We start from the raw sequence: 25,834 nt of genomic DNA on the forward strand, positions 1-25,834 counted from the left end.
TTACGTGTCAAGCAACGTGACTTTTATTTTGAAAGCCGTGTCTTTATTGTTAACAGCATCTAAATCAGCTGACAACAATGCTAACTGTTCACGTCGGTTCAGTTCGTATCGGATCAGTTAAGTTGTGTTTAGTTGAATTAGGTTTTGTTTAGTTCTGTGCGCAGAAGTGTTTGTCTTCAGCACACGGGATGCTGTGGGATAACAACGAGGACAGCGCGGGTAAAGGTTCTCTAGGACTCTAGGAGTGGGCTAAGAAGATAAGGGGACTCGGGGTTGCTCGTCTTTATTTTTTGAGCGCTTTAAAAGAATCCTGAAATGAATCATGAAGAGGAGTCGAGACCACTGCTGGCAGAGAGTCAGAGATCAGAAGAAGAGGACAGATCAGAACAGGACGCTTATCTGGAGTAAGTCACACTGATGTGAACTGCTGTTTTGGACCCAGAACTGGTCATTCATTAACAGAATCAAAATATTTCACTGAAAACCTTTATAGGGAGAGAGTATGTAGTTCTTGAATGAACCAGTTTACACTCCAGGTACCCCACATGGGGTTGTTATGTTTAAAATAGGCTTAAGGACAGAACCTCTGATACATTAAAACCAACATACTACATTACAATAGCTGTCTCTTAATGTAAAAAAGAGTCATTGAAAAAATGTCTGACTATTCCTTTAAAAGACCTTTTCACTTTTTCCTCCTCAGCACCCCAAAACTATATTCCATGCTACATACTATTCTGATACACACTAAAACCTTTTATGGCCTTTTGTTCCTCAGCAAAGTAAAGAATGGGAAGTTGTACCTGGCCACCTTTGCAGCTGTTCTGGGTCCTCTCAGTTTTGGTTTTGTACTTGGCTTCAGCTCCCCTGCTATACCAGACCTACAGAGGACCACAGATCAGAGACTAAGGCTCACAGTTGAAGAGGCATCCTGGTTTGGGGTAGGAAGTGAAGCCACAGCTTGGATGTTTTGTACGATTTTCACAAGATTTTCAAGCTGTAATGAGGCATAAATCTCTACAAAGCAGAGTTGGCTGTCCACTGAAGAGAGTGTTTTCACACTGTGGTTTAAGTCAGATCATTTTCTGTAGTTTTATTTTCTATTGATTGCAGAGATAGCACTCTGAAATGATGACATTAGAATTAAATCATAATTGTGCTGAGCTAAAAAGCCCAAGTCTAAAGTTGGTAGTTCAGTGTTTTTTCAAGGAACCATAAACAATTTTCATGTCCAACACATTTCTTTTATTTCTAGTCTGTGGTGACAATTGGAGCAGGTCTTGGAGGTCTGTTTGGAGGATGGATTGTGGAAAAGATTGGACGGAAGCTGAGCCTCATGTTCTGTGCTTTACCCTTCATCTTTGGGTTCACCATCATCATTGCTGCCCAAAGCCACTGGATGCTGTACATGGGAAGGGTGCTCACTGGTTTGGCCAGTGGAGTGACCTCTCTTGTCGTTCCTGTAAGTTAGACAGTGCTGTTTTACTATCTGAATAATTGATTAGCTTGGCTGCAAGGCATTATATTGTGAGAGTCGTGGTTTTATCTCACTGCTAGCAACTTGACCTAGGTAAGAGTGGCACTAAAATCATATATATATATATATATATATATATATATATATATATATATATATATATATATATATATATATATATAATTTTTCTTTTTTCAGATTTGATTTTACAGCCTGTAGTTATGTAGACCTTTCTACAACTGCTGCAGTGTTGCTACATGATTTAATGCCATTCTTTCACGAGTGCTGCATTTTAGACTGGTGGCTTAAGTCCTTGCAAAACCTCTTTAAATTAAAATTCCATGGTTGTAACCTGGCATTCATATTTTAATGTGGAATGACAGCTAAAAGATTTGTTTAAAATGCCATTGAAATTGATCTTCAGTCTTGGCCACATTGATGTGTGTGGTATGCCTTTTAATGTTTTTCATTTGCTTTTTTTTTTTTGGTCTAGCTCTACATCTCAGAAATGGCTCATGAGCGTGTCAGAGGAACAATGGGGTCCTGTGTGCAGCTCATGGTAGTGACAGGAATCATGGGAGCCTACATAGCTGGTATCAGCCTTTTATACACTGCCTCTTTTATATATTTACTTACAGAAAAATCCTCTGGGTGATCTAAGTTGACAGGGTCACCTGATTTATTGTAGAAAGGATTTGTTGGCCTTTTACTGCTGTAAAGAGGTAGTCATATTTGATAAGATATACTAAGTTAACTTTTACATCATGAACACTTGACACATTAAGATAATTTGTACTGAAAGCTTCTTAATGCAATTCTAAACACATTGTATGATTTTAAGATTGGGGTTCCCCGTTGTCACTGGCATTGACATTTGATTGAATGCATACCTTTTTTAAACTGAGTGTTTTTGATTCAGTGGAGTGTGTTTCTAATAGACGCTCAACAATTGATGTATTTTAGGTCTGTTCTTGGATTGGCGCTGGTTGGCCATCACCTGCTCTATCCCCCCGACTCTGATGCTGGTGTTTATGTGCTTTATGCCAGAGACTCCTCGCTACCTCATCTCTCGGGGGAAGAGGAGAGAGGCTGAAGAGGCATTGCGCTTTCTTCGAGGACCCAATGCTCCAGCAGAGTGGGAGTGTGCCAAAATAGAGGAGGCTTCTCAAAATGAGGTATTCTTTGATGAAGCTGCATTAAAAGAGGACCCGTTTAAAAAGTACATCATTTATACAAGTACATTGGACATAAATTCACACTACATAACATGAAAATATTTCATCTGTTTAAACCCATCCATCCATTGTCTACTGCTTATCTGGGTCTGAATTGCGGGGGAGGCAGTCCGAATAAAGAAACCCAGACCTCCCTCTCTCTAGCCACTCCTTCCAGCCCTTCCGAGGAGATACCAAAGTGTTCCCAGGCCAGTGGAGACATATAATCTCTCCAGTGTGTTCTGGGTCCACTCCTTCCAGCTCTTCCGAGGAGATACCAAAGTGTTCCCAGGCCAGTAGAGACATATAATCTCTCCAGCATGTTCTGGGTCTTCCCCGGGGCATTGGACATGCCCAAAACACCTCACCACAAAGGAGGCATTTGGACCAGGTGCCTGAACCAACTCAGCTGGCTCCTCTAGACGCTCCTCTCTCCTCTGTCTCTAAGGGAGAGTCCAGACACCCTGCTGAGGAAACTCATCTCAGCCACTTGTACTAGCGATCTCATTCTTTCGGTCATTACCCAAAGCTCATGACCATAGATGATGGAACGGTAAATCGAGAGCTTTGTTTTTCGGCTCAGATTTCTCTTCACCACAATGGGCCGGTACAGAGTCTGCATTACTGCATTACAGAGTCCGCAACAATCGGACCTCATCCACCCCCAGGGCCCCACTGCCAAGGAGTACTGTCAATCTCTGCCACATTAATCGGAAAAACCACTGAGTGATTGATGAGCCATCTCCCGGTCCCCAAACTCTGCTTCCTCTGTAGAACAAATGCTGGTAGGGTTGAGAAGATCCTCAAAGTATTCCTTCCACTGTCTAATGATATCCCCAGTCGAGTTCAACAACTTCCCACCCCCACCATATACAGTGTTGGTGGAGAACTGCATTTCCCTCATGAGTCACCTGACAGTTTGCCAGAATCTTCTTGGAGCTGACCGAAAATAATTTTTTATGTCCTAACTGAACTCCTCCTCCCCCTTTGCTTCGGCAACAGCCGAATCCACAATTCACTTGGCACTTCGGCACCCGTCAGCTGCCTCCAGAGTCACTTGACTCTGCTTGACAGCCTCCCTTACCCGGGATGTCCACCACGAGTGCGGGGATTGCCACCACCAGGGGCACAGACTACTTTTCAGCCACAGCTCCGGTTAGCCTCCTCAACAATGGAGGTCCGGAAGATGGCCCATTCGGACTAAATGTCACCAACCTCCCCTGGGATGCAGTTGAAGCTCTGCCGGATGTCTGAGTTAAAGATCTTTCTGACAGGTTCCTTTGCCAAATGTTCCCAACCAACCCTCAGCACAACTGATCCAACTTACCACTAGGTGGTGATCAGTTGACAGCTCAGCACCTCTCTTCACCTGAGTGTCCAGAACATATGGCCTCTGGTCAGTTGATACGACTATAAAGTCGATCATCAAAATGCAGCCTAGGATAACCTGATGCAAGTTGTATTTGTGGACACCCTTGTGATCGAACATGGTGTTCATTATGGAAAGCGGTGACGGGCATAGAAATCCAATAACTGAACACCACTCAGGTTCTGATCGGAGAGGCGTTCCTCCCAGATTTAGTACTTTCCACTACCCCCTCTAGGGTCCCCAAGAAGGCCAGGTACTCTAAGCTGCTGTTCAGTCAGTGACGTTTCCCCAACCCAAACATACAGGCCCTGAGCCCGGGGGCTATGAGTAAGCTCACTTCTGCCCTATGCCTCTCACCCTGGGCAACTCCAGAGAGGAAGAGCATCCAGCCCTCTCGAAGAGATTGGTTCCAGAGCCGATACTGTGTGTCGAGGTAAGCCAGACTATTTGTACCTGGAACCTCTCAACCTCGCGCACCAGCTCAGGCTCCTTTCCCACCAGAGAGGTTACATTCCATGTTCCAAGAGCCAGTTTAATTAACCAAGAAACAAAACGCCAGGGTCTCGCCCTCGACTGCCACCTGATCCACATTGCACCAGACCCGGATATCTACCTCTTCCACAGGTGGTGGGCCCATGGGAGAGTGGACCCATCTTAATTTTCAGACTAAGCCCTGCCAGACCCCATGGGTAAAAGTCAGACCACCAGACACTTGCCGAGGAGCCCCTCCCCCAGGCCTGGCTCTAGGGTGGGGCCCAGGCAACCTTACTTCAGGCACGGGAAACTGCGTTATTGTTATTATTTCATCTGGGTCTTATGAATCACTCTTTGTCTAGGTTCATCGCCTAGGACCAATTTGCCATGGGAGACCCTACCAGGGGCTGTTGCTCCCAACAACATAGCTCCTAGGCTCACATTGGCACACAAACCCCTCCACCACGTTATGGTGGTGATCCAGGGAGTGGTGTTTCAACCACCTTGGATTAAAAGATCTAAGCAAATATGGCAAATACCAAGAAAGACACTTTTTGATAAATGTGAATTTCAGTATTGTAAAATATACACAATATATGAGCAACCACAGCTTTTTATATTAACATTTTTACAGGTATGTTTTCTTACTTTGTCCAAGGCAACAGTAAAAATCAAACCCTTGTCTTGTTTACAGTTGAAATGTTACACGTGATTAAAATACAGTTGTCTCTCAAAAACAAGTATTTTTCCATCCATCCATCCATTATCTGTAACCGCTTATCCAATTTAGGGTTACGGGGGGTCCAGAGCCTACCTGGAATCATCGAGCGCAAGGCGGGAATACACCCTGGAGGGGACGCCAGTCCTTTACAGGGCAACACAGACACACACACACATTCACTCACACACTCACACCTACGGACACTTTCGAGTCGCCAATCTACCTGTAACGTGTGTTTTTGGACTGTGGGAGGAAACCCACGCAGACACAGAGAACACCCCAACTCCTCACAGACAGTCACCCGGAGCGGGAATCGAACCCACAACCTCCAGGCCCCTGGAGCTGTGTGACTGCGACACTACCTGCTGCGCCACCGTGCCGCACAAGTATTTTTAATACAAAAAAAAGAAAATACTTAAATATATTTACATGTTAACATGTGCTCAAAAATATGCATGTATTTTAGGTTCCCAAACAGTTCATAATTGAGAGGTTATTTTTCAGTATGACCTATGTATGTTGAATGTTTTTTATTTTTTTTAACTTTGATAAACTGTCTATAAGTTTGAAAAAGGAACTATATAAATTGAACTTATGATGCATGTTCGTATGGTTGTTTTGTGTGCTAAATGCAGCATATGTAACTACAGGAAGCAAACTTCAGCTTGGCTGATCTTAAAGACCCTGGTGTCTATAAGCCCCTATGGATTGGCATAATGATGATGCTGTTGCAGCAGTTCACTGGCATCAATGCCATCATGTTCTATGCTGAGAATATATTTGAGCAAGCACACTTTGAGGTAAGACATTTAAATCATTATGGGTGATATTATATTTTTTTTTTTCCTACACTAGTACAGTTAACTGTGCCCCGATTAATACTCATAGTATGAGTTTAATGCCTATTTGAAGAATGTATATAACTACTGTTAATGTATACTCTGCAAAAACTAAAAATGCTGACAAAGACATTTGTTTTGGTGTGTCTTAGAATGGCAGTGTTGCCACAGTCATTGTGGCTGCCACTCAGGTTTTTTTCACAGCTGTTGCGGCTCTAATCATGGATCGAGCTGGAAGAAAGGTTCTCCTCATCTTGTCAGGTTAGAATTCCCTTTGTTACTTTACAGAAAATGCTTACAGGAGGGTCGTATTTACCACATATTCACATCTCCAGTTGTTACTAAGTCTCCTCACTTATTCTTCAGGTGCCGCCATGTGTTTGAGTGAAGCCCTTTTTGGAGTTTACTTTAAATTGTCTGTAATGAAGCAGACTAACTCCTCACAGGTGAGTGCCCTCATGGGAGCCCAAGGCACAGTCGGTGAAGAAGCACATCCAGATCTGGCTTGGCTTGCGCTTGCTAGCATGGGCATTTTCATAGCAGGTTTGTAAAATTTTGCTTGGTAACATATCTCACTTAAAAACAAACTACCTTGTGTGTGTCTGTAGCTGTTTTAGAAATTGGTATTGAATTGGGTTTTGGCCAGTAAACTTACACTAAAAAAGCCTTTTATATATAGGCCTCTTTTTCAGCCTATTCTAAAGACAATTCTTCATTTAATTTTCTTTCTAGCCTAAATATTTTTAAGATATATTTTTAAAGTGTTTAGATATATGTTCTATGTGCATAAATGAGGAAAAAGACCTGAAGTTGAATGAATTTGGTATCTGAGTGCATTTGTATTTTCTCAGGGTTTGCTTTGGGCTGGGGTCCTACGCCATGGCTGGTGATGTCTGAGATCTTTCCTACCAGAGTGCGAGGGCCAGGCAGTGCTGTCTGTGTCCTTACCAACTGGACCTGCGCATTTATCGTCACCAAGTCATTCCAGAGCCTCATGGTAAAGTTTTCAAGTGTTACCTTCACAAAGACACTAGTGATTATTATCAGCAGCAGTCCTAAATCTTTGCCTATGTATCCTGTATTCCCACAGGATCTCATAACCAGCGCAGGAACATTCTGGATGTTTTCAGTCCTATGTGCCTTGAATGTCATCTTCACTATCTTCTTTGTCCCAGAGACCAAAGGCAAAACACTGGAGGAAATTCAGGCGCATTTTAAAGGAACTCGCTCACGCTAAGCTAAAACTAACATTCATTCATAGCATTCATTGATCAAAATATTTCTTAGGAAAACGTTATACAAAGAAACATACACAAAAATTCACCAAGTAAAAAAATAATAACAATAATTGTTATATTTTTGGATGATTGATAATCAATGATTTATAATAAATTATTTGCAAAAGTGCACTGAGAATTATGTAATAAACTAGAATAAAAGAACCATGTGAAAGTCTAACCTCTAGCATGAGAATAACATTAAAATCAGAGAACAGGTAACTGATAGAAACCAAGAATTCTGAATAGATCTACACTATTAAGAGTGGATAGAAAAGGTGTGTTAATTAAATCCAAGTTTTCACTTACATTTCTAATAAAATAACAAATGGCTATTCCACAAAATGTTAGTTTCTTACTGTTTTATGCTGCTTGGATGTTTCAGTGCCATATGAGATTGACAGTGTTCACTGTTTGGGGATTTAGACAACAGAAATCGATTAGACCCCTGTATCTCAGACACATTCTCACATAAAGATCTAATAAGCTAAACCTGTACTATTCACTTAACTAAACGCGAGCAAGTTCATCAGTGCACACTGAAAGCGAAAAAACAATTTACTCTCTCATGAACTCTCTTATGAATTGAAATGGACTGTGTTTCATTCTTTTTCCGTTTATTTATTTCTGCTTTGTATTAGACTTGACTCTTGAATAAACAGATTTTTCAGCAGTTTTGCTGTGTATGCATGTGCTCAGAGATGTACATTTTTTTAAAAACAAAAATAGAAGGAAGTCATATGCTTAAGAAGATTAATATGTATTTTCTATAAAATAATATAAGTATTTTTCTGGGAATTAAAAGACTGTTATTTTTCTTTAAATTCCTGTTAAGTTGAGATTATAGGAAGTTGTGTAACTAAGCATCCCTTTCTAGTTAAAAACCATACACATTCTCACGAAAAAGATTCTGGTTAAAGCTTCTAAAAATAACGGTTGAGACTGAGAAAACACCTAAGCCTTATCAGTTCAACAAAAAGATTTTGACGCATTTTATTTTGCATTTTTCTGCAGAGATGCTGGTTTTGGACAGTTCTGAGTAAATTATCCATAGTGGTGGTTCCTCCTTTACAGTAATGCCACATTCCACTTATCTGATGTTTTGTTTGTATTGTTCATTTTCACTTCTCGAAAATCCGTTCCCGTGTGATGTTTTCCCATCTCAGCTAATCTGAAGAGAAACTGGATACTTCTAGAATTTTGCATAGTATGTCTATTAAAGCCAAGATGTTACCAAATGCTACTGGTTATTATCAAGTGATCAGAAATGATTATGAAAATTATTTCTAAGTTATAGCAATATTAGGGGTTGAGATGAAGGTGTTTCAGTTCCTTCTGGCCCCCTCCCACTACATGTACCAGTGATTGCCTTGCTAGGACTACTAGTAGTTACCCCACTGGAGGTGTCCAATTTCAGTACCGACTTGATGTCCAGCAGTGTTTGTTGGCTTCTTTGCTCTACCAATTAACTAAGTTGAGGTAGGTCTTCCTGGATGAAGAAACTACCCAAAGGCCCTTGATGATGAGTACACTCTTAAAAATAAAGGTGCTATAATAGTTTCTTTGAGGGATGCCATAAAAAAACCATTTTTGTTTCCATAAATAACCATTGTTGCTCATTTGCTTAAATGTGTTAAAACCTTAAGATGGAATGAAAGATTTTGAAACATTTAAAAGGTTCTTTACACTCAAATGTGTTTTTGTTCTTCTATGCTCAAAGAACACTGTGCTGCACCTTTTATATTTAAGTGTATATTCCATAATGGATGCAACTATGAATGGGAAATGTACTTTTTACAGTAAAAGCAATATCAGGGTTTGCGTTAGTTTCCTGGAAGGAGTTGTGTGAGATTGGTATCTGCGGCACTACTTGTCTAGACACATTTTTGGGAATGTGCTGTTACTCGAGTTTCACTTTTACAGTGGTGCGATCATGCTGGGGTTTGGGGGCTTGGTCTGCTCTGAGTTAAACACATAAAGCTCTTGAGTCCTTGGGACAGTGTGTTCACTCTAGCACCATCTCTGATTCACGGTGTCAGCTTTGAATTTACACACAGCCTCTTTACGAGAGTCCAAAATGTATCTGCTTGTGGTGATTTTGTGCAGCACCGTGCTCTGGGCACACTGTCTCCACTATACAGATGTTCAGCCACAGCAGGATTTCGATCTGGAACAGGTGAGTGAAATAAGCCACTGAGAATTGGCCAATCTAATAGATAGGTGTATGTCTCAGACAGAAAGATTAAAGTATTTAAGATTCAAAGTGTTACCTACATGTGCTAAGTTACAATTCCATAGACAGTTATGTACATAAAAGTGAATGTGCTTATTATATAGTGAAAAAAGCCAAATCTGGGTCAACTGATAAAGCCGCTGTCAAATTAATAAACAAACAGTGCTACGCTCATGTGATTGCAACATGCTGTAGACCAACAAAATAAAAGTATTAGCTGCACTAAGTTTTACTGATTCATTAAATTAACTAATAGATGTACGACTCTTTATGTAATTGATCTCTTTAGATGATGATGATTGTGTTAAACTTGAGTATTCTTATTTTAATATAAAACTATAATATTTTAGAAATATTTCACCAAATGAGGACAAAAATGCTATTGATGTGACAGAACCAATGATATATTTTAGTGTTAATGATGTCTCCATGTGGAGAATTTTCAACCTTTTATTTGATGTAAATATAAACTAAATAAATGTTTTGGATTTAATGTGTAAAAATAACCTACTTGAAAGACTTGTCTCTGCTTATCTGTCTCAATGTCACACTATTCTGTTATGTTCTTGTTAGTTTTCAGGTGAATGGTATCGTGTTGGCATGGCTTATGAATCTCCATCATTTATTAAATACAAAGGCAGAATGCTGATCTCCAGGGGGTTCCTGGTTTCCAGTGAAAATGGCAGTGCTAACCTCTCCATGTGGACCATGACGGGGTACAGTGTTTACTGCTCTGGAAATGAATAGATTTCATAGTTGGCTTAGAGATTTAGCACTATACCACACTTTATTAAAGTTAATGTCATTAAACCAGGAACATATGTTGCTGTTGTTGTCCAAACTGATTTATTTTACACATTAGGAGCCTTTACCATCATAAAATGTAATGATAAATGTAGCAATGGAAAGTTTATTTAAAATAAAGTCTTTTAACATTTATTTATGTTAAATATTTTACTTATTCACACATTTATACAGTGGGGGATATTTATTTCAAATACATCACCCAAATCAAGCTTGATCTTTGCATTTATTCTTATATTCAGGCCTAAGCTGTGCTCTCCTAGTTTTTACGAGTATGAGAAGACACAGGTTCCTGGACTGTTCACTTATTTCAGTCAAAGTAAGTCCCACAGCACAGATCAGAAAATCTCACTACACAGGAAAAGCCTCATTCTTATTGTTGAAATATGTGACACATTTAACGTGTGAAATATACATAATCTTCATTGAGTGTTACGTAGAGCAACAAATTGAGCATCTCTAGTCTAGACTGCATACTTACAAGAGCATTTTTAAGTGTTCAGATCCCTACAAAATACAAACGTCTACACATTTTAATGCACAATTATATTTATTTGCCACATTAAATATATTCATGGTAAACATTAAATTAATGGCACCTTGAATTTTAAAATGTTAAATTCAGCAAATACAAATTCAGAACAAAAATTTGCAGAAAAATGCTTCAATTCAAAGGAATTTTAAAAGGCATGAGACTCACTTGTCTGATTGCTTTTCTGCATTGTAAGGACACAAGATTATGAAAGACATTACAATAGTGGAGACCAACTACACTGAATATGGGTTGGTCCTAAAATACAAGAAGATGGAAAAAGAGTACACTCAGGTGGCTCTCTATGGTGAGTACATGATGCTTTAGCATTTATACCTTTGTTCTCTTTTGTTTTTATTTTTTTATTTAGTTTTTTATAAATGTGTATTTAGTAGATTTGTAAAGTATATTATTTTATTCTCTCTCTCTGTCTCTCAGTAATTACTTTTTAAATAATATGTGATATTATTATATTTGATACAATGATAGAATATATATTTAATACCCCTCACAATCAGTTATAATTTTAAGTGCACCCAGTAACATCTTGCGAGCTAAGTATCATTTTACATTTGTTTAATTTCTGTAGTTGTGAAGGACCTAAGAACAGTATGATACATTTTTTTTATATGTTAGCCCTTTCATACAATATTAGGAACAGCCATCACTGATTGTGCAACAGTTTGTTCAGCTTATTGATTTCAGGTGTACTTTGTAAGTAAACTTTACCTGACTTTACCTAATCTCGCTCTATATACTCTTTAGGCCGGTCCCCAACCCTCAGACCAGAGGTGGTTGAAAAATTCAGATCCTACTCTTTGTCTTTGGGCTTTTCCGCTGAGTCCATTGTAACACCAACTGTTCTGGGTAAGTCTGGAGATGTGTGGAAGAGAAAAACAAAGTAAATAAGACATTAGACATGGGTGTTGGGTGGGGGGTTGTAGGCCTTGTGATGTTTACAGTGCAAATATAATGACGTCCAGATTCAGCATAAACAGTTTTAGTGGGGGAGGAGATAAAAGGGGAAGTTGCCCCTTTAAGTTGATCTAAGCTTAGTTCTGCTGTTTGTTACATGGCTCTAATTTATTTATGTGGATATACAGACACTGACAGGTGACAACCTGTTTGAGCCTTAACCTGTGGGGGGCAGCAAAGAATTAAAAATGGTCACTCTTTATGGAAATCTATGTAGCAAATTATCAAATTATTTTTTCTTTGTTTTCTTTTGCAAAGATCCATGTCCCTTTCCAGAACCAAGGTAAGGACAGGACACACACATGTATTCAAAAACTAAATTATATTAATATTTTATGTGTAATTCAAAAGCCAAAAGAAATGTAATGATTCTGTTTTTTAAAACCTCTTGTCTTCAGAAACAAAACAGAAGCAGTAGCGTGACAAAGTCCACGTATAAGACTTGGAACAGCCTCGTCTCTTCATATCTAGATGTCTAGATATCCAGATGTCATCCAGATGCTTGGGAATTTCCTGTATTTTAATAATATATTGCTTTTTATCATCTTATTTCCCTGTAAAGTCTGTTAATCTGTGCCATGTTTAGTGAACGCTAAGGTAATAAAAGTTTTCCTACTGATATGTTACTCTTAATTGTATATTTTAATTTTTGTGTAGACTTTCTTACTGTAAACTACTGCTTTCACGTTGCAGTGTGCTACTCCCTCTTACCAACAGGTGTTGCTGTTGTTACACTCTGAGGAGGACGCTCATTTGTGTGTGTGTGTGTGTGTGTGTGTGTGTGTGTGTGTGTGTGTGTGTGAGTGAATATATATAAACTTAAATCTCAGATCTTTTGGTCATTGGCCATATTTTATTTACAGTAAGTCTTCAACACTCAATGAAATCTAGTCATACTTTGAAATTAAGTGAAACAGCTAGAGCTGTGAAGGAACATTTTATACCTAAACTCTCAGAAATAAGAATCATTCAGAAAACTTCATTTTCACAGTTCTGGGCAGAAACATTGGAAGAAAACAGGAGTTTCCCAAGCTGAATTTTGAAAAATGATTAAAACTGTCCTGTTTATTTAACAGTAAAGTTTTCATGATTTAGAGACAAGATCTTGTTTTAGAATTATGAACATACGAACGTGAAAAATAAGAACATTTGCACTAGATCACTTAAACTGGTCCCGGAAAAGTTTTGGAAAATTGTGATATTGTATTTGGAATGATTTGTATCTGGAGAAGCTCAAAATTCATTCATTCATTCATTATCTGTAAGCGCTTATCCAGTTCAGGGTTGCGGTGGGTCCAGAGCCTACCTGGAATCATTGGGCGCAAGGCAGGAAATACACCCTGGAGGGGGCACCAGCCCTTCACAGGGCAACACAGACATTCGGACACTTTTGAGTCGCCAATCCACCTGCAACGTGTGTTTTTGGACTGTGGGAGGAAACCGGAACACCCGGAGGAAATCCACGCAGACACAGGGAGAACACACCAACTCCTCACAGACAGTCACCCGGAGCGGGAATCGAACCCACAACCTCCAGGTCCCTGGAGCTGTGTGACTGCGACACTACCTGCTGCACCACTGCGCCGCCCAAAGCTTAAAATGCAAACAATAATTAAATAATTAGATAATTAGTCAATTAAAAAAAATTAAAAACTGAAACAATTCTAATAAGAATTGAAGATTAAATGAAAGCAGTGGGTGTGCTTGCAATAAATATTTTGTCCCTAAAATATTATTAATAGAAACATACATAAATGAAGGGAGGTTTCTGACGTTTACACAACACTTTTAATCTACACAGGTGAAAGGGAAGCTGTGAAATATGTATGTGGAGGGATGGATGGACAGATGGATGTGATGGTGGATTGGTGGATGGACAGGTGAATGGATGGATAGATGGGTTGATGATAGGTGAATAGGTGCCTGAAAAGGTGCATGAATGAATGGATGGATGTATATATGAATGGAAGAATGAATGAATGGATGGGTGGTTGAATAGATGATGGGTAAATTAATGGTTGGATAGGATGAGTGATGGATGGACAGATGAATGGACCAATGGAGAATTTGATGGATAGACAGATGGATAAATAGATATATAGACAGATGTATATTATGTGCTACATCAGCAGAAGAACAGGGAACGTTTTATACGTATATATTTATATAAAACTCTTAACCGGCCATAATGTGCATGAGCAATTAAAAGTGAAAGACTTTAACTTAAGATGGAGCCACATTAACCCACGAGAACTGGCAATGGCAAAGTATATGCATCTGAGTTTGGGACCGGGGAAGAAAGAAAACTGTCCCTGAGAAAGACAAACATTGTCTCAACAGATAATAAAATTGGCAATAAACCCCTTCTTTAAAAACACGTGCTTACATATGAGTCATGTGAAGTAGCGTGAGAACGCTGAGTCTAAAGACCACTTTGCTGAACACACCTTAACATGTATCATTCTCTAAAAGTAGCTTTTAGGTCACTTAAGCAAGAGGCCAATTACCCAACAGTTTTCACACAATACAGCAGTGTTATCTCAACATAAATACACACTGAAGCGAAGGGGCCAGTTTCTCTGCCTATTTCTTTAAATTCCCACCGAGGAGAGCCACAGCACTGCAGCTGCTGACATCACGATCCATGTTGCCTTTTCCTGGGGATATCCGCGCCAAACAGAGAGGCTGGGAATGGGAGGGGAACAGGAAAGTGTGCACACGGAGGAGGGTGGGCCCTGCTTACACCACTGGCATTTTAACCCATGTGCATTCAATGCCATACATGCAGCTTAATGATCTATTTTCACCATACAACAGCATGGCCTATGGGTCACACGGGTCCTCGCCTGGGTACGTAAGCTGTAAAAGCAATCCATGAACATAAAGTAAGTAAAGTAAGTCTCAGCCCAAGTTATTGATGTTTTACAATCTTGTAGGCTGCTGAAACACAAACAGTTGGACGTTAAATTCAAAAGAATACTTAAGGACCGTTTTTGATATTTATATATTTTTAAAATGTATTTATAATCATTTATTCATTGTCTATAATCGCTTATTCAATTCAGACTCATGGTGTATCCGGAGCCTACCTGGAATCACTAGGCGAACACACCCCTGGAGGCCAATCCTTCACAGGGTGACAAACACTCACACCTATGGACTCACAAGTTTGAGTCACCAATCCATCTAACAATGTGTGTTTTTGGACCGTGGGAGGAAGACGGAGCACCTGGAGGAAACCCACAGGGAGAATGCACCAAACTCCTGACAGATAGTCACCCAGAGCAGGGTTTGAACCCCAGGAACCTGGAGCTGTGTGACAGCGACACAACCTGTTGTGCCACCTAACAGTCTTTTAGCTGTGCAAATTATTTTTTACAACTTTGTCTCTGAGGGAAACAGAACTATTGAGTGGGAGTAATATGTTAGAGACATTTTTATATATGAAAATTTAACTGAATAGTGAATAGTGGGCATTTCAAAATAGTGGTTACTACTGGTTTAGAGGGAAAATATCACTTTATGATTTAGTTCAAGATTTTAAGCAACATACACTCAACATATTCTACTTAGTATGACTTAGGAAACAAACTTGATAGCAATTGATGTGGCGCACAATAGCACGCCCTTGTGAAGCAGTGCCTAAATGTGATTGAGAATGTTAGTATGTGAGAACTGTAAGTGACTATTTACGTCTGAGTGTGAGTGAGCTACAAGCCACTGCCATTTTGGTTTTAGCTTTAGTTTCGACTCTAAAGCCCTTTTCACATAGGCACCGTAACCTTGAACTTTTCCGGAGTTTATATGGAGGTGCTCTATGTGTGACCACAAACACCCTGAACTGTTTGTCCCAAACTTTACACAGACTTTATTCTGCTAGTGCCCTAGTACTCAGATAAATTCAGAGTGAGTGCATGTTCCAGAGACTCACACTTGTATCACTTGCACTTGATGCACAAGCTCTGTGCACCTCCTAAAGCACGCTGAACATTTCCAGCTGTGAGAACACTTCGGACACAAAAAAACTCCTGCTGGGCACTACATGAGTGAAATACTGGAATATCTCCAAACCTAATTTTCTGGAGTTAATTCAGAGTTCATAAGTGAAATGTATGAAACTTATAGTAAAAACTTATTATAGTTGTGTTTGCATCTCTTTCTCTCTCTCACTCTCCCTCCCTTTTTCTCGCTCTCACTCTCCCTCCCTCTTTCTCTCATATTCCTGACCTTATGTGTATGAGCTGTATCAGTGCTTGCTGTTGTGGTCTGAGGGCAGGAAGCAGCTTGGTTCCCACACAAAGGTATCAAACACTCTGACCGGTACAGACTCACTGGCTCACACACGCACACACACATTCTCTCTCTCTCTCTCTCTCTCTCTCTCTCTCTCTCTCTCTCTATTCCTCTCACACACACACACGCACAAATACATGCATTCTCCTTCTCTCTCTTTCTCTATTCCTCACACGCACAAACACAGACATTCTCTCTCTCTCTCTCTCTCTCTATCTCTCTCTCTCTCTCTCTCTCTCTCACACACACACACACACACACACACATACACACTCACCAGTAGAAATGCCAGCCATGTAAGCATAACACAGGGTACAGTGAACAAACACACACCAAGACAAACAGGACATTCCTGCTGTCTGACGCTAAAGGCACACAGAATTACTGCTCGTCTACTCACTATAATTTACCAAACCTTTTCAACCCAAAAACATCTGTATTAACATGCAAAACATCTGCCGTTCTCACAGCACCTGACATCTCCCTTCATGCTGAACAATATCCGGATGGATGAGTCAGACTGCAACTCTGTGGGTTTGACTTGTCACTTTTGTAACAAAATCTCGGGTCTCGGGAATGGTGACTTTATAGGAGAAGGAAAAAACAGTCATAAATTTTATTCTCAAGAATTCTGGGCTGTTCTGGTCTATTAGTCATAAAGTGTTAATTCATTGTTACGTAGAGTGAGCTAGTTTTGGAATGATGAAAAGAAAACAATGCAAATGTATGTGCAAATGTATGTGAAAACATAAGGTAATTGTACAAAATATTTTGTGTTTATCTATTTTTTTCCAGACGTGAAACTTGTCCATTTCCATCTAATATGTGTTAGTATGTCATGGTAAACACGTCAATTGTTCAAAGATGAATTCTAAAACATCACATCATATCAACACAAAATAAAGCATTTTTTATCTTTATGCAGCAACAAAATTAACATTCACCTGTTAAATTACTGTTATTGGGATGCGAGGTTTGTCCAGGGAATAAAGGTATAAAAATGATCATAAACATGACCATGTAATTTGCTTTTGTCCTCACTACCATGGTTATTATTTCTCATTCACGTTGGTGTTTTAATGCAGGCTTTTGGCGTTTTTATTAAGTCATCATAGCTACCCATGAGTCACGAGTGTAAAATCGCATAAATGGAATTATGACTCCAGTACACATGTTCAGGGGCCCATTTCTCCACAGGCTCCATGTTCCATGGGTCTCCTGCTCTACGTGTTCTGATTGTCACTCTTACACTGATGGGGTTTTTGGACACTACAAAAATACCCTGTGCTGTACTTTTTGTGCATAGTACACAATACATCCAACATTTTGTAGACAGATTTTATAAACAGTGATCTTTTTTTTTTGGCTCTATATTGCACTTGTTGTGGACACGTTCATTTGTCAACACTGTGCACAGTACGATCCCTATAGAAAAGGACAACATGAAATGAGACATGCTGAATCAATTGGAGTTGAGGCTATAGTCACCATTCTCAGTGCTGTGTGTCAGCTGGAGTGTTATAAAACCCACAAGAACTGCACTGTGGAGCAGTGGAACAGCATTTTCTGGAGTAATGGAACTCCATTCAATACCGTTGGGGTTAGCTGGAGTGTTGTTTGTGATCCAGAGCTAGTCCTTCATCTTCACTATCAAATATTCACAACAATGTTCCAAAGTCTAAAGCCTTTCCAGAGTAGAAGCCATTACAGCAACAAAACAAACCTCTCGTAATTTCAGAAAAAATGCTGGATGAGGAGTCAAGTATGTATTATTATGCATATATTTGCATACAGTGTTCATGTTATGTATGTTATTCTATGTTTTGTACTAACAGGACAGTGCAGTGGGTCTGTTGCTGTGAATTATATTTCAGGAAAGGTTAGGGCTCAACATTCTTATGGACATGGGCTGATAATATCAGTACCCTTTCCAAGCAGTCAGCTCCAGTCATTGTCCCAGGTAATTGAGTCTTGCTTCATGCTTGTTATCTGTTAAGCTTGGCCAGTCATGAGGCATTTGAGCTTGAAGAGGTGGGGGTGGGTATTTGAGCAGCAGGGGTCAGTTCCCATGCAAAATCAATAGGTCACAGTCAGGCAGTCTGGACCTAGACCCTTCACCTTTAACACACCCTGCCCATTCTGCAAATGCAATGCTGATTTCTCTTATACCTCATGTTTAAGGTAACATCAAATAGTATTTAATCTTTACATTGTCCTTACGCTGTATGAAGCTCCACATTCAGTTAAACACAGCTGAGGTAATTTGACATCAAACTGAATATGATGTCTACATATGTTCTGCCTGTTTGTCTACGTCCGGTTGTTTAAAGCAAATGACTTGGTTTATTCCTTGAAAAATAACAGCTAGACTCAGTGACACAACACTGTTTCTGTTTAACTATTTATAGTTCCTTTATATGAAACCAACTCTGACTTTTAAATGCAATTTAAATGTGTAAACTTGTGATGAGAACACTGTAACTGAAGAACAGAACCATGGGTCTATGCCTTGAGTTTTTTACTTTGTGAGCTTTTTGTGGAGCATATTGTCTTATATTTCTGTAGTACATGGTATAATGAAAATGAATTCTAGACTTAAAAATGAGAACACCCTGCCAATAAGAACATAACCCAGTAATAATTGAGTCATATGTTACAGACAATACAATGTTCTTAACAGGTCGTACCAATGTGTTAAAAACCTCACACTGCCATGTTTTCAATGCATTGTCATTAAGAATACCATCATAATACCATTACAAAATGGCATGTTATTATTAGCAGCCTGTCTGTGTTGGCGATTCTGTCTCTGTCTATGTTTCTGTTAACCAAGTCGAGGTTATCAAACCTCCACACAGTCTCTGGTATCCTTTACCACATGCCAACTTTCCACAGGCAACTGTTTTGAACCAAGATTTCTCTCTCTCACCCTCTCTCTCTCTCTCTCTCTCTCTCTCTCTCTCTCTCTCTCTCTCTCTCTCTCGCACTGTGCATACGCCTATGCTGGGAAGAAAGGCTCAACTCTTTCCCACGGTCCTAGAGCACGTGGTTTAAAATTGGATCCCGGCTGACCCACCCTCGCTATTGAAACGTCACTGAAACTCGACCACTGGGATCCTGTCACACCGCCAGAGATTTTTTAAGGCATTTGAATGAAGCCTATTGAAACAGGAGGGAAGAGAGCATGATACATTCAAAGAAAGCACAGAATCTGCAGACAAGTTTAGTCAAGTTTGAATTATCAAGGCCTGTTTAAACTTCTGTTTTTCTCACAGCAAAAAAAAAAAACATTTTAAAGACGTTATATTCACTGATAATGCATATCATCAATGATAAAATATGGCATTAAATAATATGAAATTTTAGGAAAACAAGTGAGATCCTTGTGCAAATTGGTGACAATTTTTGAAAAACTATTACTCAAATTAGTAAAAAGTAATCTGTATTCTTCTCAGTTGGAGAACAGGAAGAAATGCGTGTGTCTGAAAGGAACTGAGGAAAGCAAGTGCAACATTTAGAAAATTCTGAGTTTTAGAGTTTTGCCTAAAATGCAGACTGTTCAGAAGCAAATGAATACCCAAAAATGTATTTTATCATTATTAACATTAGATGTTAAAAATGTCTCAACAGACTTAGGGACTTTCATCTTGATTCTTTAATTCATCATTTGCAAATTTTGTCCCGACAGCACACGCACATATTGTGTGTATCATTAATGAATCAGTAGCCTCTTTAGGACTTCCACTAGCCTACTTTGAGCTGTAGTCATTGTGCCAAATTGTGTCTGTAGGCCAATACAGACCCAGCATGCAATAGCCCAGTTCCCATGACGACGCTGGATTCTGTGTCACTTTATGAGAGCTCCTACTGTTGCCAAAAGACATGGCCAGCAAATCTCTCTCTCATTTGCCACCAACGTTCAAAACAAATGGACTTACTGATGAACAAATGTTACGGATCCAGTCGTGTGAAACAGGCCAGAATCTTCCTTTTAAAAAGGGAAGCTCATATTTTCTTCTTATTTTTTTTTCTTCTATATTAGAAACCACGAATATAAAAGGGGAAATGGGTGTGTATGGAAACGTGAAACCTGCAAAATCTCAAACTGAAATGGAGCAATTGGCTCTGTGCAACAGCAACTGCTACAGCTCTGTCACAAAACTCACCTGCTGTTGAGAAACTAGTGACCCTGACGAAAAACAGTCCACTGTGTGAATCTGTACTTGTTCTGTTTCTTCCCTGAGATTTGTACCATGGCATACACATTTTATCAAACCAACATTCACAAAACTGCAGCCCTGAAGTAAGGCAAGGCAATGCAAGTTTATTTCTATAGCACCTCTCATACACCACGATAATTCAAAGTGCTTTACATAAAAATAAATTACATGAAATTAAAACCAAAGACATAAAGTACATTAAAACTATAAGCTAAAAAGATTACAAAACAAAAATAAACTACATTAAAAGGCAATAAGTAAAAAAAAACATGAAAGGATTTAAAAGTAAAATGAAAGTGCAGTAAAACAAAGTGCAGAATCAGCTCCATCAAAGGCACGGGAAAAGAGCAGAGTTTTTAACCTGGATTTAAACACTTCTATGCATTAAAAGCTTAATTTGCATCAAAAAGCTTAATAAATTTCGCTTGATTTTAACTGATGGGAGAGGATGCAAATTCATCAATAAATTTATTTATTGTAGTACCTTTTTAGAAAACATGTTTATTTTCTGTTGTATGAAACCTCAACATTTAAAATATAATAATAATATTATTAGGGCGGCACGGTGGCGCAGCAGGTTAGTGTCGCAGTCACACAGCTCCAGGGACCTGGAGGTTATGGGTTCGATTCCCGCTCCGGGTGACTGTCTGTGAGGAGTTGGTGTGTTGTCAGCGTGGGTTTCCTCCGGGTGCTCCGGTTTCCTCCCACAGTCCAAAAACACACGTTGCAGGTGGATTGGCGACTCGAAAGTGTCCGTATGTGTGTGTGTCTGTGTTGCCCTGTGAAGGACTGGCGTCCCCTCCAGGGTGTATTCCTGCCTTGCGCCCAATGATTCCAGGTAGGCTCTGGACCCCCCGCGACCCTAAATTGGATAAGCGGTTACAGATAATGGATGGAATTATTAGCTTTATTATTAGTTTTTTGACCCAATGTATAAAAATAAAATGTATCCTGGACAAAATGTTATATATTAACATATTATGTTAGTTTTGGGTGGTACCATGGCGCTACAGGTAGTGTTCCTCCCACACATGGTCCCATGGTCATTGATTCCTGGTTTTGTATGAGGTTGACTGAGGAGAAGGGATGGACTGTTAATTCCTTTTCCTTTTCCAATTCCAATTCCTTTTATTTCAACTGAATACTTCACTAATATTTCAGTAAGTCACTGTTATCTGCTGTTATTATACCTACTAATATATTTAACAACTTGCCAAGGATTTAACTAGAGGGTTTATTTAATTCAGTATTTATTTATTTCTTGACCAAATATAAACTTTTTGAGATTATAGAAAAAAAAATAATATATATATATATATATATTTTTTTTATTATTATTATTTTTAATACTGTCTATGAAAGCCACGCCCCTTTATTCCTTCCCATTGTTATTGAGCGGAGAGGAGTGGACTCCAGAGGAGGAGCAGAGCACCCAGCACACACCACTCGCACATACACACTGCAGTTTTCAGTGATTAGCAGCAGCTCGTGGGAAACACGAAGGTAAGTTTCTCTCTCACACATATAAAACTCGCTAAGGCTGCGTTTCAAACGGCATACTACCATTTGACATAACGTTAGTAAAAATTAAATATCAGAAGTTGTACATTCATTAGTAGGTTTATGTGTAGTGTAGGGTGACTGTAAGCGCAGCCAAAGTCGAGTCTCATGTCAGAAACTATACCCTTTACAAACTGAAACTCTTCTTGTGCTTTTTGTCTCTTACCTGAACAGCTCGATCCCGGGAAGGAGAGCACGTGAACGCGCACGCACGCGAGGACGGAAAACCACGAAGAGGCGCGTTTCAAGTTGGGGGAGTCAAAGAATTGGTTCTTCAATCGATCAGAATAAGCCTCTCCGTTCAGCAGAAAACTAGCTTTCCAAAGTGGATTATTCTCTTTTGGCAAATGTAAAAAGATTTACATAGCCCTCCATTTTAGCACTGTACCCTGTTGGTCCTGCTTGTGACCGTGGTGGTCCTACAGGTGATTGTGGTGTGTCTTGGCAGTGATCTTGCTGGTGCTCTGGAGGAGGAGGAGAAGGCTGAAGGCCTGCCATCCCACTACAGGCATGAATCAGACAGATGCCGGACAGAGGGTCTTCCAGGAGGCGCTGCGCAAAGGTGACACAGAAGGCCTTCGCTTGCTGCTGCAGGGCATGAGCAGCTGTGAGTTCAACGTGAACTCATTTGGGCCTGAGGGCCAGACAGCATTACACCAGTCTGTCATTGATGGCAACCTTGAGCTAGTCAAACTGCTGGTCAAATTTGGCGCTGATGTGCGCCTGGCCAACCGTGATGGCTGGAGTGCTCTACACATTGCAGCATTTGGTGGTCATCAGGACATTGCTCTCTACCTCATCACGAGGGCCAAGTACTCATCGAGTGCACTCTGACTCTTTGGGTGCTTGGACCCCTTGGTGTCAGACGCTCGGTGTGCCAAAGGGAGGGCTTGAGGGGGAAGGCTGGCTTTTTGGTGCACTGAAGATTAGAAGTGAATCAGCATCAAGCAGGACAGAGTGTTGGGTTGGTACAGTGTCAAAAGATGGTCAACAATCAAGGGTATATTTTTGAAGAAAACACTGCAGATAGCGTTGAGATGTTACACTGGCAACAGTTCTCCTCCTTTACCTTCTAAAGATGCTATGGATAATGTCGAATCAGATCAGTATCAATAGATTACCAACAAGTTTTAAGGTTGCCCAGGACTACCTTCCGAATATGGCACAGTGTCAAATTATGATTTGAATTGTCAGTGCCTGGTATTAAACTGCCTTCTAAATTTAACAAGAGTGTTACAAGAGTTATCCAACAATCAAAAATCTATATTGTTTCAGATTGCCCAAGATAACGTTCTGTATCATGAATCATAAACATTTGATATAATCATGAACTGATTATATCAAAATGGCCAGAGAATCTATTATTATTCATAAACGGATTGCACTGGAACTAGGACATGAATCTGACACCAATCTGTATGATGTGTGCTGTAAATTGTGCAAGACTACCTTTAGAATATGTTGCAGTTTTGTGGTGGTGAATGAATAGATTGCCAACAAACTAAATTGTGGATATGTTCGGTATATGATTGCAGACAGGTTGGAGATTACTTCCTGGAACTTCAAATAGATACTATTTTCAAATTTGATTATTGCCAGCAATCTATAAAGTCTACATTAGATTGTTCAAGGCTGGGGCAGGTATATCAGCAGATGGCTATCTTATGAAATATCATCACATCTGTTTTTTTGGATTGCCCTATATCACCTTCTGAACATGCACCAGAAGTGGTGTCAGAGTTCAGTATCTAAAGATGGCAAACAACCTCTAGAATCTTTACGATGAACATAATCAGTATATGGATGAAGATGACTTTCATTATCCACTGCAGCTGGTTGAAGATGCCTTTCTTTACACACAGCATTAATGGAGTCTTTACTTCTGAACATGCATCCAGGAGTATACTATAATGTCAAACTACAGAAGAGAAACTAGGTCTATTCTATACACTCATATGCATAATAGTCAGCTAACATAATAAACAGGCATATGTATGTATGTGGATCTGATGATTAAACTGATGCATTCAGGATGATGAACTGGATAGGATGCTTACCTCAAGGTTGATGTGAAAGCGTTCACATGTTCACAAATCAGGATCTCTAGTTGTTTATGCATTCATTCCAGCCATGTTTAAGAGCTGTACACAGCAAATGGATGTTTGATATAGAAAATCTTGTAGAAACACCATTAATTTGCCAGATACCACTGTCTGTTGCATTATTAGTTGATAAACTTCATTTTCTTTGAAACAATGTAAACATGATATTTTTATTTCAGCAGTTCTGAACTACTTTTGTGTCAAATAGGAATGTGGGTCACATTTGAACAGTTTGGGAAACAACGGATGTCTTTTATTTGGGAGGCCATGGCAGTTGCCATTGTTTGTAACCAGACTCATTTTAAATTTCAAGATGCTCATGCAATATCACATTCTATTTAATGATTGAAAGTTTAGCAGTTCCACAATATCATAATGTATTACAAATGTCTGTAAAATGCACTGCATAAGGATCTACATAGGCATGTATTTCCCCAGTTTCATTGCAAATGCTGTGGAAGGCTGTAATTGAACACTGATGGAGTATCATTCAAAGCCAGTGTAGAAATATGCATCATTTATACTTGAGAATGTTTTAAATATTGCACTGATGGCTGTTTTAAGAACAGTTGGTGTCAAACCAACTTTTAAAGATACTATTTTTTCTAAATGAAAAAAAAAACATTGTATGGAAGCTCCATGATTGGTTAGTCTTCTCTCATTTTCTGCAAAGGCATCTATATGTCTGTAAATGTAGACTATAAAAATTTGTAAACCTCTTTACTTGATGTTCCTCCATGCATAATGTTGTCACAAACACTGTTAAACTGTTGTCAGAGACAAGTGTAACGTTTTTATTAATCTCCATGCAACATTGACACTGAAATATGTTTCTGATTCTTTTCATGGGTGAACATTCAAGTAAAATGTTAAGAAAATCTTGGAGCACTTCCTCATAGAAGTCCCATCCTCCTCTTTTTAAGGGGGATGTTACAAGGTAAATTGAGTGTAACAAGCTGTTACACAATGCACAAGTCTTTACTTGATAATGCCATAACATTTATGACATGAGAGTAAAATACATTCTTTGGTTGAGATAAATGTCAAATGACTGTGATTTTTATTGGACCAGCTTTGAAATCTTATTTTCTTTAAAGAGATGTTCAAGAAAGAGGCTGAAATACTGGTCTCTCTTTGTAATTTTTTGTGAACTGTTGACATGTTATGTTTTATATTTGTTTTGCAGGTATTTTGTAATGTTTTAAATGTTGTAAATGATCATATTTTGAAAGATATTACATGCTGTATTTTGTATCTTTGTACAAAAGCCTTTTTAAATATTAAATTCTGCTGTTTTAAGAGAACAATGAGTTCAGGAAGTGAATGGATATTAAGTTTAGCCAAGGCCTAAGGCACATACTATGAAGCTAATTTAGTCATGTAATGGGTACCGTTTAAGTTACACAGTGAACACAGTAATCAGTAGTTCAGCTCATGTGGCCTTAGCTGATGCTAGACCCAAGTCAGCTTGCTAACCTCATTACAATTTACATTTGTAGCTTGCATCATGATATAAAAGATATTCATAACTTGCATCTGAGTAGCAGTAGCAGAAAGTTTGTCTGCAAACATACAGCCATAACAATGAACTGACTCTCCATGTTAATTAAGTGTCTTTATCATAAGGAATATCCAGCTCAGACACAAAATTCAAAACATCTCAAGAAACGTATTCTTCCGTTTGTGGGAATTGAAGCTGTAATCCTACAGCAGGCTTGAAGAAACATTTTCATTGATCTGACAA

The 25,834-nt window shown here is 39.2% G+C and overlaps 3 protein-coding genes across 3 annotated transcripts; all 3 read left to right on the forward strand.

Moving 5' to 3' along the window:
- The first annotated feature begins 67 nt into the window (after positions 1-67).
- On the forward strand, positions 68-8,036 carry LOC136677601 (solute carrier family 2, facilitated glucose transporter member 8-like). The gene is made up of 10 exons (XM_066655166.1): positions 68-404; positions 779-941; positions 1,256-1,462; positions 1,971-2,070; positions 2,441-2,652; positions 5,906-6,055; positions 6,247-6,355; positions 6,461-6,637; positions 6,946-7,091; positions 7,185-8,036. The coding sequence occupies exons 1-10, from the start codon at positions 316-318 to the stop codon at positions 7,329-7,331; spliced, it is 1,500 nt and encodes a 499-aa protein (XP_066511263.1). The 5' UTR covers positions 68-315; the 3' UTR covers positions 7,332-8,036.
- Positions 8,037-9,343: 1,307 nt separating this feature from the next.
- On the forward strand, positions 9,344-12,526 carry LOC136679624 (lipocalin-like). The gene is made up of 7 exons (XM_066658260.1): positions 9,344-9,547; positions 10,178-10,320; positions 10,651-10,727; positions 11,137-11,247; positions 11,706-11,807; positions 12,174-12,198; positions 12,314-12,526. Exons 1-7 carry the CDS (start codon positions 9,449-9,451, stop codon positions 12,336-12,338), a joined length of 582 nt encoding a protein of 193 aa, XP_066514357.1. The 5' UTR covers positions 9,344-9,448; the 3' UTR covers positions 12,339-12,526.
- Positions 12,527-21,882: 9,356 nt separating this feature from the next.
- LOC136679275 (notch-regulated ankyrin repeat-containing protein B-like) lies at positions 21,883-25,834 on the forward strand. The gene is made up of 3 exons (XM_066657712.1): positions 21,883-21,931; positions 22,163-22,337; positions 22,437-25,834. The coding sequence occupies exon 3, from the start codon at positions 22,499-22,501 to the stop codon at positions 22,820-22,822; it is 324 nt and encodes a 107-aa protein (XP_066513809.1). The 5' UTR covers positions 21,883-21,931; positions 22,163-22,337; positions 22,437-22,498; the 3' UTR covers positions 22,823-25,834.

Source organism: Hoplias malabaricus, chromosome Y (genome assembly GCF_029633855.1).
Source record: "Hoplias malabaricus isolate fHopMal1 chromosome Y, fHopMal1.hap1, whole genome shotgun sequence".
Lineage (NCBI taxonomy): Eukaryota > Metazoa > Chordata > Actinopteri > Characiformes > Erythrinidae > Hoplias > Hoplias malabaricus.